This window comes from Capra hircus, chromosome 10, assembly GCF_001704415.2.
Source record: "Capra hircus breed San Clemente chromosome 10, ASM170441v1, whole genome shotgun sequence".
Taxonomy (NCBI): Eukaryota; Metazoa; Chordata; class Mammalia; order Artiodactyla; family Bovidae; genus Capra; species Capra hircus.
The window spans coordinates 20,407,020-20,427,049 of record NC_030817.1 but is presented as its reverse complement, the minus strand read 5'-3'; the positions used below and the strand labels follow the sequence as shown (position 1 = coordinate 20,427,049).

At 40.4% G+C, this 20,030-nt stretch overlaps 1 protein-coding gene across 5 annotated transcripts in view; it reads left to right on the top strand.

The window, feature by feature from the left end:
- Positions 1-20,030, top strand: part of PCNX1 (pecanex homolog 1 (Drosophila)) — a 181,163-nt gene that overhangs the window by 143,817 nt on the left and 17,316 nt on the right. For all 5 annotated transcript variants that reach the window (XM_018054011.1, XM_018054014.1, XM_018054012.1 and 2 more), the window contains 3 exons: positions 280-533; positions 2,150-2,380; positions 19,643-19,743. In XM_018054011.1, the coding sequence (XP_017909500.1) occupies positions 280-533; positions 2,150-2,380; positions 19,643-19,743 (586 nt within the window). The remainder of the gene's footprint in view (positions 1-279; positions 534-2,149; positions 2,381-19,642; positions 19,744-20,030) is intronic.

The window sequence follows — 20,030 nt, the reverse complement described above, 5'->3', positions numbered from 1 at the left end:
TTATTTAATCTGACTTTCTTTTTTTATTTCACAAATTCTCAGACCCGAATGTGCTGATACACATTCTGATTCTCCAGAAGATTAATGTATACTATGCCTCTCTCCAGGAATGTCCTGCGGTTTGCAAATGGACAGTCTAAAGCAGATCCAACACATACTCTTAATTGCTATAAACTAAATGTTTTTATTTCAAAGTTTCTCATATCTTTGAAGTATTCTTTTTTCCACTTCATGTTTTACCCATTTGCTATAAGAACTTTCTTTCTCTGTCTCTCTCAGGTACTTACTGTCAACAACGGGAAGTGGAGGCCATTACTGAAGGTGTTGAGGAAGATGAAGGATTTTGCTGTTGTGAACCTGGCCATATTCCTCATGTGCTTTCATTTAACGCTGCATTTAGCCAGCGCTGGCTGGCTTGGGAAGTGATAGTCACCAAGTATATTTTAGAGGGCTATAGCATCACTGACAACAGTGCTGCCTCTATGCTTCAAGTCTTTGATCTTCGGAAAGTACTCACCACTTACTATGTCAAGGTAAGAGATGTGCCTCTTCAGAGCTTCTGGTGTCAGAGGCTCTTCTTTAAAAAAAAAAAAATATATATATATATATATATATATATAATTGTTTTAACTTGTGTCTTGCTTTTTCATAGCAATAGAAATTTTCTAGTATCCAATACAGTTAGTAAATTATACCTATGAGGATCTTGCCATTTCTTTCTTCAGTGGAACTTAACTACATTTGTTCATTAATATTATTAATAAAAACTATTATCTGTAGCACATTTCTTTTAGGCACTGTATTAAAGAGTACATGCATGCATGCATGCATGTATACATACGCCTATATATCTCTTAACTATTTCTCTAAAGGAATATTACATTCCTGTTCTACAAATAAACAAGTTACCGATCAAAAGTTAACTTGGTCACAATCCTCTAACTAGCAAGTGAAATCAGGGATTTAGAACCCAGGTTTGACTGACTCCTTAGCCCTTGCTGTTAAGTATTGTATGATTTGGGAGGTCCCCCAAAACACCATCACATTTGACACCATTGCAATTTCAGGGTCTCTGAGACCACAGTCAGGTTCATTAATTTGTTAGAAGGACCCTCAGAACTCAGCAAAGCCGTCATCCTCGTGGTTAGAATGTATTACAGTGGAAGGATACAGAGTAAAGTCTGCCCAGGAAAGAAGCACATAGGGCAAAGTCTAGAGACCCTAAGGCATGAACTTGCAGTTGTCCTCTCCCAGTGCACTTGTGCAGACAATGTTTATTCCTCCCAGAAACAACTGAGGCAGTACAGAGTGTTGCCAGCCAAGGATGCTCGCCTGCTCACCTGAGCCTCAGTGTGCAGAGTTTTCATTGACACACAACCATTTAGATTTGCTCGCCCATCCACATCACCAGCCTTAATCTCCAGATCCTATAGAGTTCATGGTTCTAAACCTCCAAGTAAATAAAGACTCTCTTATGAGGCAGGACATTGCAAGGGATTAGAGTTGAACTCCCAGAACCCAAGTGCAAAGGCCAAACCTCTCTTTGAGCAAGGTTAGTGTTTTACTGCACAGGTATTCTGTTTTTTGCTAAAAATTTCACAGATATACAACATGGTTATCGCTAGAGGTTTATAGGCAAAGCCAACATTTTCAAGAGGAAAACATATGCTAAATTTTCATGATTCATGTGTTATTACTTCTGTGTACTAACTTATTTGTGTTGATTGGTTGGGTTGAAGCCTGAATCTTCTGTTTAATTAATGTTTGGTTAAACCCAACCTCAGGAAGCGAAAGAGATTGAATTTACAACATTTTTTATTAATAATGTGTGTGTGTGTGGCCTTTCCTATCTCTATGTGTTTCTGTTGCTTTATTTGTTATATTTTTATGAGTTGACATAAGATCACAAGATAGCTTAAAGTTCTGTGAGAAATTTCTCAAAATAAATGCATCACAATAAAGGTTTTTCACCTCTCTTAAAAGATCGTAAATTCAGTAGATTGGAATTGTTTTTAGACTATTTTAAAGTTAGTAAACTAATGTCACTTTGATTCATATTATCAGTATAAACAATTAATGAGATATTGGTGTTAATTCAGATTGTGATTTAGCCTGAGGTGTTTTTTTTTTTAATCTTTTTTCTCATTAGGGTATCATTTATTATGTTACAACCTCTTCTAAACTAGAAGAATGGCTAGCTAATGAGACGATGCAGGAAGGACTGCGTCTGTGTGCCGATCGAAATTATGTTGATGTGGATCCAACATTTAATCCAAACATTGATGAAGACTATGACCATCGACTGGCAGGCATATCCAGGGAGAGTTTCTGTGTGATTTACCTCAGCTGGATAGAGTACTGCTCTTCCCGAAGAGCAAAGGTGGGTGATTTACCTCAGCTGGATAGAGTGCAGCTCTTCCCAGAGAGCAAAGGTGGGTGATTTACCTCAGCTGGGTAGAGTACAGCTCTTCCCGAAGAGCAAAGGTGGGTGATTTACCTCAGCTGGGTAGAGTACAGCTCTTCCCGAAGAGCAAAGGTGGGTGATTTACCTCAGCTGGATAGAGTGCAGCTCTTCCCAGAGAGCAAAGGTGGGTGATTTACCTCAGCTGGGTAGAGTACAGCTCTTCCCAGAGAGCAAAGGTGGGTGATTTACCTCAGCTGGGTAGAGTACAGCTCTTCCCAGAGAGCAAAGGTGGGTGATTTACCTCAGCTGGATAGAGTGCAGCTCTTCCCGAAGAGCAAAGGTGGGTGATTTACCTCAGCTGGATAGAGTGCAGCTCTTCCCAGAGAGCAAAGGTGGGTGATTTACCTCAGCTGGATAGAGTGCAGCTCTTCCCAGAGAGCAAAGGTGGGTGATTTACCTCAGCTGGGTAGAGTACAGCTCTTCCCGAAGAGCAAAGGTGGGTGATTTACCTCAGCTGGGTAGAGTACAGCTCTTCCCAGAGAGCAAAGGTGGGTGATTTACCTCAGCTGGATAGAGTGCAGCTCTTCCCGAAGAGCAAAGGTGGGTGATTTACCTCAGCTGGATAGAGTGCAGCTCTTCCCAGAGAGCAAAGGTGGGTGATTTACCTCAGCTGGATAGAGTGCAGCTCTTCCCAGAGAGCAAAGGTGGGTGATTTACCTCAGCTGGATAGAGTGCAGCTTTTCCCAGAGAGCAAAGGTGGGTGATTTACCTCAGCTGGATAGAGTGCAGCTCTTCCCAGAGAGCAAAGGTGGGTGATTTACCTCAGCTGGATAGAGTGCAGCTCTTCCTGAAGAGCAAAGGTGGGTGATTTACCTCAGCTGGGTAGAGTATAGCTCTTTGCAAAGAGGAAAGAATACCTCTATTTGTTATTATGTCAGTTTTTCTAGATTTTCTCCTTTCAAACTATCTGCATAAGAGGACCTGTGTGGTTCATAATGGTTGGGCCAAACCAGCTCTATCAAAGCAGATTAGAAGGAGAAGCCTCCCTCGTTCTTTGACCTGCAGTGTCGCAGTCTCACTGTCTAAATAGCACCGCCTTTACCTGTGCATACGCATACATATAGGTTGTAGATTACATGTAGAACCTTCTTAAAGACTGCATTTTGGAGCACCTCCAGCCCCAAGTCCCCAAACACACATACCAGACTTATGAATAATTAATATCTTTGTCCCAAATCCAAAGTCTACTACTATTACTAAGTCACTTAAGTCGTGTCCGACTCTGTGCGACCCCATAGACGGCAGCCCACCAAGCTCCCCTGTCCCTGGGATTCTCAAAGCAAGAACGCTGGAGTGGGTTGCCATTTCCTTCTCCAATGTATGAAAGTGAAAAGCGAAAGTGAAGTTGCTCAGTTGTGTCTGACCCTCAGCAACCCCATGGACTGCAGCCTTCCAGGCTCCTCCGTCCATGGGATTTTCCAGGCAAGAGTACTGGAGTGGGGTGCCATTGCCTTCTCCAAAGTCTAGACCAGTGCTAATACAATCTTCCACAATGATGGGAACATTCTGTGTTGTTCCAGTATCGTAACTACTAACCCCTCACATACGGTGGATTATGAGACACTTGAAATGTAGTCGGTATGACTAAGGAAATGAATTTTTAAGTTTTATTTAATTTTAATTGATTTAAATTTAACGACTCATATAGGATAATGACTACCATACTAGACAGTATTCATCTAGATTATTGACTTTAAAATGTTAACATGGATAAAAATGATATAGGAATGAGTAAAAACACAGGTTCCTGGGCCTTGCCTGTGAGATTCTAATTCTGTAAGTCTAGGCTGGGAACCCAAAATCTGTATCATGCTGCGTGATTGTACTTTCAGTTCAGTTCAGTCACTCAGTCATGTCCAACTCTGTGCAACCCCATGAATTGCAGCACTCCAGGCCTCCCTGTCCATCACCAACTCCCGGAATTCACTCAGACTCACGTCCATTGAGTCAGTGATGCCATCCAGCCATCTCATCCTCTGTCATCCCCTTCTCCTCCTGCCCCTAATCCCTCCCAGGATGAGAGTCTTTTCCAATGAGTCAACTCTTGGCATGAGGTGGCCAAAATACTGGAGTTTCAGCTTCAGCATCATTCCTTCCAAAGAAATCCCAGGGCTGATCTCCTTCAGAATGGACTGGTTGGATCTCCTTGCAGTGCAAGGGACTCTCAAGAGTCTTCTCCAACACTACTTTAGGTGGTTCCTAATCCATACTTCAGAACAACTTGTCTTGCCCTAAAGGAAGGGTGAGTTGTAGACTTCTCCAACTACTGTTTTCCTGCTGGGCCTCATGGCTCTTTGGCAGTGTTGCTCCTGATTAGACCCCATGTACCATAACCACAGTACCAAGGCCTGTGATCCCAAAAGCTAACCCCTCTATCACTATTGCTTCCCAAGCAAAAGTCTTGTGTAGTTGAACCATTGGTATCCTGTGTACAGGTTTATTCTGTATCATGGAGCATAGGGAGCCAGTTTGACAACCAGTGCCTGTATCGTGGTCTGGGATGTACACGCTGATGGACTTCAAGCGTGATACCTTGTTTAGTCCTTCTTTTACAGCTACTCAATTAGAGTAAGGCACGCCATCATATCAGCTCGTTTCTCTTCACTTCATCAATAAGAAAGGGAGCATCCTGTAATTCCCCTCCGAACAGTGACCTTTGAGCTTTTATAGTGGATGCACAGTAGATACTGAGCAGAGTAGCATATGACCAAGGAATAGAATATGACCAAGGAATAGAATAAAATAACCTCATAAGAGCTCAGAAAAAGGGTCAGTGGACAATGTCTGGAAATAGAGGACCTCAAAGCTTACCATCTCTTCTTTCAAACACATAACATTTGTGGGTTTTTTTTTTTCCCTCCATAAATGAAATATACCTAAAATGCTTTGCATGCTACTCTCAAATCCTTGGACTTATTTCTTGGGGCAACAGGGGACAGGGAGTGATCATATTATTCAAATAGCCTTTCTCTGGCTTAGACTGTATTGGTTACTTTTGTTTAACTGTGGTTGTTTGGGCTAGGAGCTCATTGTCTTCCCACTCAGAAACAGGCTCCATTCTTTCTAAATTTAAGGAATACATAATCTCTTAGAGATTATTGCTGAGGTCATAGATATATAATAGCTCAAGGAAGTCATTCTCTTAATTCCTAATAAATCATATTCAAAAGGTTTGCCTCCAAACGTGGGTATCTCCAGTCTCTTCTGAGAGCTTTCTATCCCTAGGTCATTATGGCTTATAGTCTACTCTTGTAGTCCCCTTTAGAAGAAAATTGTCAGGAAAGATAATTCCTTCATGCTCCCATTTTTTTCAAGTTGAACAATATTATCCCTACCTCCTTAGAACCATGCATTCTGTTTTCTGAGTCATCATGCCCGGAAGAGCCTCTTCCCAGGGACGTTAATTAAAGCAGAAAGGTTTGCTGACTCTAGATTGTTGTACCCTCACTTGAATGTTAATAAAGTTGCCTTCAGACGTTCTCCCCCCATAGTTTTCCTTCCAAGATAGTTTTCTAAGTTGCATGTTGTACAAAAATAAAAACTCATTCTTTGCACCTTCTCTCATTATATGTATTCTTGGAGGAAATAATCTTTCATACAATAGCTGTACCTGTTTTCTAAAGAGCTTGAAATAATGTTTTTGTAAGTGTGGCCCTGGATTAACTGCATTAAAGCCACCTGGAACACTAGACTCAGAGAAGGCGATGGCACCCCACTCCAGTACTCTTGCCTGGAAAATCCCATGGATGGAGGAGCCCGGTAGGCTGCAGTCCATGGGGTTGCGAAGAGTTGGACACGACTTCACTTTCACTTTAGTGCATTGGAGAAGGAAATGGCAACCCACTCCAGTGTTCTTGCCTGGAGAATTCCAGGGACTGAGGAGCCTGGTGGGCTGCCGTCTCTGGGGTCGCACAGAGTCGGACACGACTGAAGCGGCTTAGCAGCAGCAGCAGCAGAACACTAGACTGCAAGGACTTCTCAGCTTGACTTTGCTTCCTGCTTCTTAAATGACCATAGTTTTTTTTCACCTTTGTTAGTGTTAGCAACCAGTCTGAGAATTTCTAATTCAGTTGAGGATATAAGACACATGCCTTCTCCAACCATAACAAAATAGAGCTACTATGGTCTAACCAATTTTTCTTTTCTTTTGAGGACGTTAGCAACGTGGCTACACTGCCTCTGGCTTGCATTGTTTCTGATGAGATGTCTGTAGTCATTCTTACCTTTGCTGTTCTGTACAAATAATAAAGGCGCACCTCAGAGATACGGCAGGTTTCATTCCAGACAACCACAATAAAGTAAATATCACAGTAAAGCAAGTCACACAAATTGTTTGGTTTCCCAAACAGTTGTGAATATTATGTTTACATTTTACTAAGTGCCCTTTTAGGCTATTTGTATCAGATGACCAGTATCTTGGACATGTGATGCAAACGGCCAACTCATTGTAAAAAATCCCTGATGCTGGGAAACATTGAGAGCAGAAGAGGGTGGTCAGAGGATGAGACGGCTGGATGGAATCACCAAGGCAGTGGATGTGAACGTGGGCAAACTTCAGGGGATGGTGACGGACAGGGAGGCCTGGCATGCTTCAGTCCATGGTGTCACAAAGAGTTGAACACAACTGGGCGACTGAACAACAACATATCAAGTGTGTGATTACATTATGTAAAAAATGTAATTATGTAAAAATTATGTAAAAAATGTACATTACTTAATTTAAAAATACTTTATTCCTTAAAAAATGCTGGTCATCATCTGAGCCTTCAGCAAATCACAATCTTTTTGCTGGTGGACAGTTTGAAATATTTTGAGAATTACCAGAATGTGACCCAGGGACGTAAAGTGAGCAAGTGCTATTAGAAAAAAATGGTGCCAGTAGACTTGCTTGAAACAAGGTTGCCACAAACCTTCAGATTAAAAGAAAAAAAAAGATAACTGCAAAGCACAATAAAGCAAAGTGCAGTAAAACACCATATACTGGTGTGTGTCACGTAACAGTGTGGTTTTTTTTCCCCCCCCACTAGCTCATTTTTAAGATTTTTCTCTTCATCACTAGTTTAAGCAGTTTATGCTGTTTTCTTCATGTTTCTTGTTCTTGGAACTCATTAAGCTGCTTGAATCCCTAGGTGTGTATCATTTTCATCAGATTTGGGAATATTTCAGTTATTGTTTTCTCAAAATGTTTTTCTGTTTTCCTCCTTCCCTTTGTGGGGGAACTCCAATTACATTTATATTGGGCTCCCTAAAGTTATTCTACCCACTCCAGTATTCTTGCCTGGAGAATCCTATGGACAGAGGAGCCTGGTGGGCTACAGTCCATGGGGTCGCAAAGAGTTGGACACGACTGAGCGACTTAACTAACTAAAGTTGTTCTGTGACTGCTGATGCTCTGTGGTTTCTTTTTTTCAGTCTTTATGTTTAATTTTGTGTAATTTCTGTTGATATATTTTTAGATCATTAATTTTTTTCATCTGCATTAATATCATTAATCTCATCCAGTGTATTTTTTCTATTCTCAGACAGTGCATTTTTTTTAATCTCCTGAGGTTTAATTTGTGTTTTTATATAGACCTTCCATGTCTCTACTTAGCACCCTATCATTCCTGTCTTTTTGAATGTATGGAATACAGTTATAATAACTCTTTCAATATCCTTGTTCACTAATTCTAACATCTGTATCATTTCTGGGTCAATTTTGATTGACTGGTTGATTATTTTTCTAATTGTGGGTTCTATCTTCCTGCTACTTTTGCATGCTTGACAATTTTTGATTGAGTGCTAGACTGTGAACTTTGCCTTGAAGAGGCTGGATATTTTTGTATTCCTAAAATATTTTTTTCTTCAGGTTTTTTTTTTTTAATGTAGACCATTTTTTAAGTCTCTATTGAACTTGTTACAATATTGCTTATGTTTTATGTTTTAGTTTTTTGGCCATGAGGCATGTGGAATCTCAGCCCCCAGACCAGGGATTGAACCCTGACCCCCTGCATTAGAAGGCAAAGTCTTAACCACTGGGCCACCAGGAAAGTCCCTAAATATAATTTTTTTAATCTTTAAAAATTTATTTGGCGGCACTGGGTCTTCATTGCTGCACATGGGCTTTCTCTAATTGCGGCAAGTGGAGGCTACTCTCTAGTTATAGTACACAGGTTTCTCATTGTGCTGCCTTCTTCTATTGCAGAGCACAGACTAGGGTGCAGAGGTTCAGTTGTTGCAACTCCAGGGCAAGCTGGCTCAGTTGTGGCTCATGGGCTTAGTTGCCCCACAACATGTGGGATCTTCCCAGACCAGGGATCATACTAATGTCCCTGTTCGCTACATTGGCAGATGGAGTCTCAACCATTGGACCACCAAGGAAGCCTCCTGTAAATATTTTTGAACTTTGTTCTGTGACAATTAAATTCCTCGGGGACAATTTGATCTTTTCAGGGTTTACTTTTAAGCTTTCTTAGGAGGGACCAAAGCAGCCTTTAGTCTGGGGCTATTTTTTTCCCCATTAGTGAGACAGTATTCTTTTGAGCACTGTAGCCAATCACATAACTTTCCATTCTTTTCTGCATTTTTCTGTTGGTTTTTTCCTTGGGCTTGGCTCATGTGCTGATAAGTAATCTGCTGAACTCAAAAAAGGGACCTTCTGCCGGTCTCCAGCGCTTGCTCCCTGTGTAGCTATCTCCTTCTTGGCACTGTGCCCTGCAAAACTCTAGCCGCCTTGACCTTCCCAGACGTCTTCCCAACCTGGAGGTCGCTAGGCTCCTGCATTCCTCTTCTTCATACCATGGCCTGGAAATGCTTATAGGGCCACCTCATTTGTTTCCCAGAGATTAGTATCCAGTGTCTCAGTATATTTTTTTCTTGGTCATTTCAGGTGCACGGGTGTTGTCGTTTGGTTGCTAAGTCCTGTCCGATTCTTTGCAATGCCATGGACTGCAGCACGCCAGTCTCTTCTGTCCTCCACTATCTCCTGCTCAGATTCATGTCTATTGAGTCGGTGATGCTATCTAACCATCTCATCCTCTGCCACCCCCTTCTCCTATTGCCTTCAATCTTTCCCAGCTTCAGGATCTTTTTTTTTAAGTTATTTATTTTTTACTGAAGGATAATTGCTTTACAGAATTTTGTTGTTTTCTGACAAACCTCAACATGAATCAGCCATAGGTATATGTATATCCCCTCCCTCCCATCTCCCTCCCCATCCCACCCCTCTAGGTTGATACAGAGCCCCTGTTTGAGTTTCCTGAGCCACACAGCAAATTCCTGTTGACTATCTATTTTACATATGGTAATGTAAGTTTCCATGTTACTGGTGTTCCATATGTCTCACCCTCTCCTTCCCTCTTATGTCCATAAGTCTATTCTTTGTGTCTATTTCTCCATTGTTGCCCTGTAAATAAATTCTTCAGTACCATTTATCTGGATTCCATATATATCCATTAGAATATATAGAAAATATATATATTTATATTTTATCAGTGTATAAATATATAGATATTTATTTATCTTTCTCTTTCTGACTTACTTCACTCTGTATAGTAGGTTCTAGGTTCATCCACCTCATTAGAACTGACTCAAATGCATTCCTTTTTATGGCTGTGTAATATTCCATTGTGTATATGTACCACAGCTTCTTTATCCATTCATCTGTTGATGGACATGTAGGTTGCTTCCATTTTCTAGCTATTGTAAATAGTGCTGCAACGATCAATGGGATACATGTGTATTTTTCAATTTTGTTTTCCTCAGGTTATATGCCTAGGAGTGGGATTGCTGGTTCATATGGTGGTTTTATTCCTAGTTTTTTGAGGAATCTCCATACCGTCTTCCATAGTGGCTGTATCAATTTACATTCCCACCAACAGTGCAAAAGCGTTCCCTTTACTCCATACCTGCATCATTTATTGTTTGTAGACTTTTTGATGATGGCCATTTCATGTGTTTGTTAGTCAACTGTATTTCTTCTTTGGAGAAATATCTGTTAAGGTCTTTTTCCCACTTTTTGATTGGGTTGTTTGTTTTTCTGATATTGAGTTGTATGAGCTGCTTGTATATTTTGGCAATTAATCCTTTGTCAGTTGTTTCATTCTTTTTACCTTGCTTAGTTTCCTTTGCTGTGCAAAAGCTTTTAAGTTTAATCAGGTCCCACTTGTTTACCTTTGTTTTTATTTCTGTTACTCTAGGAGGTGGATCACAGAGGATTTTGCTATGATTTATGTCATCAAGTGTTCTGCCTATGTTTTCCTCTAAGAGTTTTATAGTTTCTGGTCTTACATTTAGGTCTTTAATCCATTTTAAGTTTATCTTTGTATAAGGTGTTAGGAAGTGTTCTAATTTCATTCTTTTACGTATAGCTGTCCTGTTTTCCCAGTAGCATTTTATTGAATAGGCTGTCTTTGCCCCATTGTATATTCTTGCCTCCTTTGTCAAAATAAGGTACCCATAGTTGCATGGGTTTATTTCTGGGATTTCTATCTTATTTCATTGGTCTATATCTGTTTTTGTGCCAGTGCCAAACTGTCTTGATGACTGTAGCTTTGTATTATAATCTGAAGTCAGGAAGGTTGATTCCTCCAGCTCCATTCTTCTTTCTCAGGACTGCTTTGGCTATTCGGGGTCTTTTGTGTTTCCATATGAATTGTGAAATTTTTTGTTCTAGTTCTGTGAAAAATGCCATTGGTAATTTGATAGGGATCACATTGAATCTGTAGATTGCATTTGGTAGTATAGTCATTTTCACAATATTGATTCTTCCTACCCAGGAACATGGAATATCCCTCCATCTGTTTATGTCATCATTGATTTCTTTCATTGCTGCTGCTGCTGCTAAGTCGCTTCAGTCGTGTCCGACTCTGTGCGACCCCATAGACGGCAGCCCATGAGGCTCCCCTGTCCCTGTGATTCTCCAGGCAAGAACACTGGAGTGGGTTGCCATTTCCTTCTCCAATGCATGAAAGTGAAAAGTGAAAGTGAAGTCGCTCAGTCGTGTCCAATTTCTTTCATTAATGTCTTATAATTTTCTGCATACAGTTCTTTTGTCTCCTTAGGTAAGTTTAGTCCTAGATATTTAATTTTTTTGTTGTTGCAATGGTGAATGGAATTGATTCCTTAATTTCTCTTTCTGATTTTTCATTGTTAGCATATAGAAATGCAAGTGATTTCTGTTTATTGAGTTTGTATTCTGCCACTTTGCTAAATTCACTGATTAGCTCTAGTAATTTTCTGATACTATCTTTAGGGTTTTCTATGTACAGTATCATGTCATCTGCAGACAGTGAGAACTTTACTTTTTCTTTTCCGATCTGGATTCCTTTTATTTCTTTTTCTTCTCTGCTGTAGCTGGGACTTCCAGCACTGTTGAATAATAGTGGGGAAAGTGGACACCCTTGTCTTCTTCCTGATCTTAGGGAGAATGTTTTCAGTTTTTCACCATTGAGAATAATATTTGCTGTAGGCTTATCATATATGGCCTTTACTATGTTGAGGTAAAGGAGGTCAGTCCTGGGTGTTCATTGGAAGGACTGATGCTGAAGCTCCGATACTTTGGCCACCTCATGCGAAGAGTTGACTCATTGGAAAAGACCTTGATGCTGGGAGGGATTGAGGACAGGAGGAGAAGGGGACGACAGAGGATGAGATGGCTGGATGGCATCACCTACTTGATGGACGTGAGTTTGGGTGAACTCTGGGAGTTGGTGATGGACAGGGAGGTCTGGTGTGCTGCAATTCATGGGGTTGAAAAGAGTTGGACACGACTGAGCAGCTGAACTGAACTGATGTTGAGGTAGGTTCCTTCTGTGTACATTTTTTGAAGAGTTTTAATCAAATGGGTACTGAATTTTGTCAAAGGCTTTTTCTGCATCTATTGAGATTATCATGGTTTTTATCTTTCAATTTGTTAATGTGGTGTATCACATTGATTGATCTGCATATGTTGAAGAATCCTTGCATCCCTGGGATAAACCCAGCTTGATCATGGTGTATGAGCTTTTTGATTTGTTGCTGAATTCTGTTTGCTAAAATTTTGTTGAGGATTTTTGCATCTATGTTCATCAGTGATACTGGCCTATAGTTTTCTTTTTTTGTGTTGTCTTTGTCTGGTTTTGGTATCAGGATGATGGTGGCCTCATAGAATGAGTTTGGAAGTGTTCCTTTGTCTGCAATTGAAGGATAGGCATTAGCTTTTCTCTAAATGTTTGGTAGAATTCTCCTATGAAGCCATCTGGTCCTGGGCTTTTGTTTTTTGGGAGATTTTTGATCACAGCTTCAATTTCAGTGCTTATAACTGGATTGTTCTTAATTTCTATTTCTTCCTGGTTCAGTCTTGGCAGCTTGAACTTTTCTAAGAATCTGTCCATTTCTTCCAGGTTGTCTATTTTATTGCCGTATAGTTGTTCATAATAGTCTCTTATAATCCTTTGTATTTCTACATTGTCCGTTGTAACCTCTCCTTTTTCATTTCTGATTTTGCTGATTTGATTCTTCTCTCTTTTTTTCATGATGAATCTGGCTAAAGTTTTGTCAATTGTGTTTATTCACTCAAAGAACCAGCTTTTAGTTTTACTAATCTTTACTGTTGTTTCTTTCATTTCTTTTTCATTTATTTCTGCTCAGATCTTTATGATATCTTTCCTTCTGCTAATTTTTGTTCTTTTTCCAGTTTTAGGTGTAAAGTGAGGTTGTCTCTTCGGTTTTTCTTGTTTCTGGAGGCAGGATTGTACCACTATACACTTCCCTCTTAGAGCTGCTTTCACTGCATCCCATAGGTTTTGAGTTGTCATGTTTTCATTGTCATTTGTTTCTAGAAATATTTTGATTTCCCTTTTGATTTCTTCAGTAACCTATTGGTTATTTAGAGATGTGTTGTTTAATCTCCATGTGTTTTTGTTTCTTACAGTTTTTTTCTTGTAATTGATAATCTAGTCTCATAACATTGTGGTCGGAGAAGATGCTTAATAGGATTTCAATTTTCTTAAATTTACTGAGATTTGATTTGTGACCCAAGATGTGGTCTATCCTGGAGAATGTTCCTTGTGCACTTGAGAAGATGTATTCTTCTGCATTTGGATGGAATGTCCTGAAGATGTCAATGAGATCCATCTCATCTAATGTGTCATTTAAAACTTGTGTTTCTTATTAATTTTGTTTTGATGATCTGACCATTGATATGAGTGGGATGTTAAAGTCTCCTACTATTATTGTGTTATTGTCAGTTTCTTCTTTTATGTCTGTTAGTGTTTGTCTTACGTATTGAGGTGCTCCTATGTTGGGTGCATAGATATTTACAGTTATTATGTCTTCCTCTTGGATTGATCCCTCCATCATTTTGTAGTGTCCTTCCTTATCTCTTGTAAGCTTTATTTTAAGGTCTGTTTTGTCCGACATGAAGATTGCTACTCCAGCTTTCTTTTGTTTCCCATTTGCATGGAATATATTTTTCCATCCTCTCACTTTCAGTCTATATGTGTCTTTAGGTCTAAAGTGTCTTTCTTGAGGACAGCATATAGTATGGGTCTTGTTTTTGTATCCATTCAGCCAGTCTGTGTCTTTTGGTTGGAGTATTTAATCTATTTACATTTAAAGTAATTATTGATATATATGTTCCTACTGCCATTTTCATAATTGTTTGGGGTTGATTTTGTAGATCTTTTCTCTTGTATTTCTTGGCTGTATAAGTCCCTCTAACATTTGTTGTAAAGCTAATTTGGTGGTACTGAATTCTCTTAACTTTTGCATGTCTGAAAAGCTTATTTCTCCATCAATTTTGAATGAGATCCTTGCTGAGTACAGTAATCTTGGTTGTAGATTTTCCCTTTCGGTACTTTAAATATATCTAGCCATTCTCTTCTGGCCTGCAGTTTCTGCTGAAAGATCAGCTTAAGTGTATGGGGTTTCCCCTGTATGTTACTTGTTGCTTCTCCCTTGCTGCTTATAATTCTTTCTTTGCATTTAGTCTTTGTTAGTTTGATTAGTATGTGTCTTGGTGTGTTTCTCCTTAGGTTTATCCTGTATGAGACTCTTTGCACCTCTTGGACTGGATTGACTATTTTCTTTTCCATGTTGGGGAAATTTTCAACTATAATTTCTTCAGAAATTTTCTCATACTCTTTCTTTTTCTCTTCCTCTTCTTGGATCCCTATAATTCGAATGTTGGTGCATTTGATATTGTCCCAGAGGTCTCTGAGACTATCCTCAGTTCTTTTCATTCTTTTTACTTTATTCTGCTCTTCAGAAGTTATTTCCACCATTTAATCTTCCAGCTCATTGATTTGTTCTTCTGCCTCAGGTATTCTGCTATTGATTCCTTTTAGAGTATTTTTAATTTCCGTAATTGTGTTGTCTCTGTATGTTTATTCTTTAATTCTTCTAGGTCTTTGTTAATTGATTCTTGCATTTTCTCCATTTTGTTTTCAAGGTTTTTGATCATCTTTACTATCATTATTCTGAATTCTTTTTCGATAGTTTGCCTGTTTTCTCTTCATGTATTTGGGCTTCTGTGTTTCTGGTTTGTTTCTTCATTTGTGTAGTATTTCTCTGCCGGGTTGTTTTGTTTTTTTTTTTTTAACTTACTGTATTTGAGGTCTCCTTTTCCAGGCTTCAAGGAAAGTTGAATTCTTTCCTCGAAGAAAGTTGAATTCTTTCTTCCTTTTGGTTTCTGCCCTCCTGAGGTTGGTCCAGTGGTTTGTGTAGGGTGAGATTTGTGCTGAGTTTTTGTTTGTTTGCTTGTTTTTCCTCTGATGGGCAAGGCTGAGTGAGGTGGTAATCCTGTCTGCTGGTGATTTTGTATTTTTGTTTTGTTTGTTGTTTAGATGAGGTGTCCTGCACAGGGTGCTGTGGGTGATGCTGGGTCTTTTATTCACATGGTTTCATTTATGTTGAGTTCTATTTGATACTCCCTAGAGTCACTGCTGTCACAGTCCTTTCCCTGGGAGTCACAGTCTACCTTACCTCCCTAGGATGCCCTCTAACACTGTGCTGATCTCTGGACCTGCTGTGGTGGCAGCTCAGATTCTAATCTGGTCCTACTTCTGTGCGTTCTTGCCTCCAATGTCCACAGCTATCAGAACTAGTGTGTTTTCTTTTGGGGAACTCTCAATGACCTCTTATGTCATAGACAACAGTCTGCCTAGTTGACTGTATGGATTTAATCTGCAGCTTGTGCAGCTGGTGGGAAGGTTTTGGGTCTTCTTCCTTCGCCACACTGCCCCTGGATTTCAATTGTGGTTTTATTTCCACCTCTACATGGGGGTCATCCACTGGAGTTTGTTCCTGAGGCTGCCCTAGAGGATTTGGGTTTGCCCCTGTGAGGTCCAGGTGTGGAGGTGGTGCAGCTGGTTGGGTCACAGGAGTTCTGGCAGCACCAGGTACTCAGGGGAATTGGTACTAGGGCAGCAGGAAATATAGTGCTCTATAAGGGTATGGCAACCACTATTAGTCAGTAAGCGCCAGTATTCTCGCCTGGAGAAATCCCCTCCCTGACAGAGAAGCCTGGCAGGCCACAGTCTACAGGATGGCAAAGAGTTGGACACCAAAGCGACCCTGCATGCGTAGATGAAGACATTTCTTGCCTGTGGCAGCTCTGCCCCAGTGAGAGTTGAGTGTGAAGGTGGCACAGCTGCTTGGCGTGTGGGGACCCTGGTGGCGCCACATGTGCAGGGACTTGGACTGCCTCTACTGCAGGAGTTACGGCCCTATCAGTCTTTTTTTCTGAGCCTCTGTAGCTGGCGATCAGAAGGCCTTTTTGGCCAGCCTTTCTCCATAGCTTTGCCCATTCAGGCATTTAGAGGGCTCCCTTGCCTGGGGTCCTTCTCTGTTGTTCAGCACGTCAGGCACATAGAGAGAACTCCTGGCTGGGGTCCTACTTTGTACATCGGCAGGTCAGGCACTTAAAGGGCCTTGTGGGTGGGGTCCTGCTCTGTAATTCAGTGCATCAGGCGTTTGATGAGCCAGTCTCTCTATTATTCAACTACGGATGCTGGTGTGTGGGGAGAGAGAGGCTATGGAGATGGCTCCACGTCCTACGCATAACTCAGCAGTATCACCTTGCTTCCATGGATGCCTGGCTTTCCTCCACAGACATTTCCCACCACAGTCTCCTCCCTCACATCCCCTCAATTCATCTCTCTGCAGTCAGCAGCAGCCCTCACCCTGGGATTGCTCTGCAATCCCAGAACTCCAGCTCCCGGCTGATGCACCTTCCAGGGGGCCAGTGTTCTTGTCTGGGGTATGTATGGCTGCGGCAAGGACTGTCTGATTACCATTCCATTTAGGCTGCCACAGATCAGCTGTTTCACCCTCGGGCTTGAATGTTTCTCCTCTGACTCAGAATTACCCCATGTGGGGATCGGACCCCTGCTTTGCTTACCCCTCCCGCAGAGGGCAGGTCCGGTCCTATTAACTCTCCTGCTTTTCCCGCTAGTTCCTTCATTCTACTGAGTTTGCGTGGTTCGATATACTCTTTTCCACTGGTCAGGTTCTCCTGTCTGCTCTCAGCTGGCATTCTGCATGCACTTCTGTGTCTCAGGAGTATTCCTGATGTATCGTGGAGAGAGATGTACTCTTCGTCCACCTCCTCCTCCACCATGTTGTTCTCCCAGGGTCTTTTTCAGTGAGTCGGCTCTTCACATCTGGTGACCCAAGTATTGGAGCTTCAGCTTTAGCAGCAGTGTCTTTATTACTGTATCTTGACCAGTTCCAGAAGCCTGAACTAAGTTAAGAAAAAAAAAATTTTTTTTCCCATAACAGAAGCAGTACATTTTCAGCATATGTACTGCTTCTGTTATGGGAAAAAAAAATTTTTTTTCTTAATTTAGTTGACTGGGTCAGGGAGAGAGGGAGACAGAAAAGAAAGAAATGTAGGATCTCCTTCACAGTTAAAATTAACTAAATTACCCAGGTAATGGTAATTAATTAAACAGTCTTTATTAAGCTAGTATCTTAGACAGCTGCCCTTTTCTGTATATGTTAATGGTTTATAAAATCAGATAAATATATAATTGGAAAAGATAGAATAATTAAGCTCATTAAAAGCCTAGACCCATGATTCTTCAATGTTAGCATACATTAGAATGTGATGGGAGTGTGATAGGTGGACCCCACCTCCAGAACTTGACTTAACAGGTCTGAAATGGCTCTGGAATTTGCATTTCTAATAAGTTCCCAGGTGATGCTCTTGTTGTTTCCCAGGATTACACTTTGAGAACCACTGCATTCGACTGTTTCTCAGTAATTAAGATGCTACCAAGATTCTCTTTAGTATTATGTAAGGTGTACCAGACCACCTGACCTGCCTCTTGAGAAACCCATATGCAGGTCAGGAAGCAGCAGTTAGAACTGGACATGGAACAACAGACTGGTTCCAGATAGGAAAAGGAGTACGTCAAGGCTGTATATTGTCACCCTGCTTATTTAACTTCTATGCAGAGTACATCATGAGAAACGCTGGGCTGGAAGAAGCACAAGCTGGAATCAAGAGTGCCGGGAGAAATATCAATCACCTCAGATATGCAGATATGCACCACCCTTATGGCAGAAAGTGAAGAGGAACTAAAAAGCCTCTTGATGAAAGTGAAAGAGGAGAGTGAAAAAGTTGGCTTTAAGCTCAACATTCAGAAAACGAAGATCATGGCATCCGGTCCCATCACTTCATGGGAAATAGATGGGGAAACAGTGGAAACAGTGTCAGACTTTATTTTTCTGGGCTCCAAAATCACTGCAGATGGTGATTGCAGCCATGAAATTAAAAGACACTTACTCCTTGGAAGAAAAGTTATGACCAACCTAGATAGCATATTGAAAAGTAGAGACATTACTTTGCCAACAAAGATCCGTCTAGTCAAGGCTATGGTGTGGTCATTTATGGATGTGAGAGTTGGACTGTGGAGAAAGCTAAGCGCCAAAGAATGGATGCTTTTGAACTGTGGTGTTGGAGAAGACTCTTGAGAGTCCCTTGGACTGCAAGGAGATCCAACCAGTCCATTCTGAAGGAGATCAGCCCTGGGTGTTCTTTGGAAGGAATGATGCTAAAGCTGAAGCTCCAGTACTTTGGGCACCTCATGCGAAGAGTTGACTCATTGGAAAAGACTCTGATGCTGGGAGGGCTTGGGGGCAGGAGGAGAAGGGGACAACAGAGGATGAGATGGCTGGATGGCATCACTGACTCTATGGACATGGGTCTGGGTGAACTCCAGGAGTTGGTGATGGACAGGGAGGCCTGGCGTGCTGCAATCATGGGGTCGCAAAGAGTCGGACATGACTGAGCGACTGAACTGAACTGAAAGTGTACCATTTTGTTTGTGTGTGTGTGTATATATGTATAATTATTACATACTTTTATATATAATATATATTTAATAGTCAATAATAAAGGTATGCAACTCTGAAAGAATTAAAAGGTTGAAGGAAAGCAATATTGTATAGACATCAATTTAATTTCCTTTAATGTGGTTATTGTCACTGATAGGCTAATGCTGTTGTCACTAATGCTTGCCAGGTTAGGTCAAGAAATAATTAATAAACAGAATATTATATTTCAGGAGAGGGCAGTATCAGTAATAATGTATATCAGCAAGTACTTTGAGATGTTTAGCTAAGACCCTAACACTCTAATACGGCCAGTTTTTTTCAGTATGTTCCAGTATTACTGTAAAGCATTAGTTTTATTTAAAGATTCCAAAGAACCTCTTTATACACATTCATACTTCATTTTATGCTGCTTCTTTTCATTAGACTTATATTTGAAGAGATAGTAAGTATATGCTACTTGAGTTCCTTGTCTTCTCTGATTTTTTGAATAGATTTTTCTGATTTGTTAAATACCCATATACCATTCTGATAAGTAATATTCTTTTGTTCTCTTTTATTGAGGTATAATTGACATGCAACATTAGTTTCAGGTTTACAGCATGATGATTGAATATTTGTATATACTGCAAAATGATCATCACAATAGCTCTCATTAACATCCTTCCTCATACAGTTACAGAATTAGTTTTTCCTTGTGATGAGAACTTAAAAGATGTACTGTCTTAGTAACTGTCAAATATGCAGTATAGTATTACTAAACTGGAGTCAACCGTGCTATACCTTACATCCCCATGACTTACTCATTTTATAAGTGGAAATTTGTGCCTTCGACCCCGTTCACCCTGTCCCTTGTTTTCTTTCTTTCTTTTTTCATTTAAGCCACTGGATGTGGACAAAGACTCATCTCTGGTAACTCTTTGCTATGGACTCTGTGTTCTGGGACGGAGAGCTTTGGGGACTGCATCTCACCATATGTCCAGGTGAGGAAGGTGTTGCTGTTTTCAGAAACAGACTGGGAAGCTCTGTAACCAAAATCTGAAAAAATCTGAAATGGTTTTTAATGGAAGCATTCTATGTTAATTTATTACAGATGTTTCTTCAGACATTGTATAGATCTTTTTAGTAAACACAAGTGGTTAAAAGAATTAACTTTTAAAGTTCACATGTGTGTAGGCAGCTGCAGATAATGAGAATCTAATAATTTAAGACATTAAAAAAATAACTTACAATGTATGATTGGTGTCTTCCCATATACATCTATTTTTCT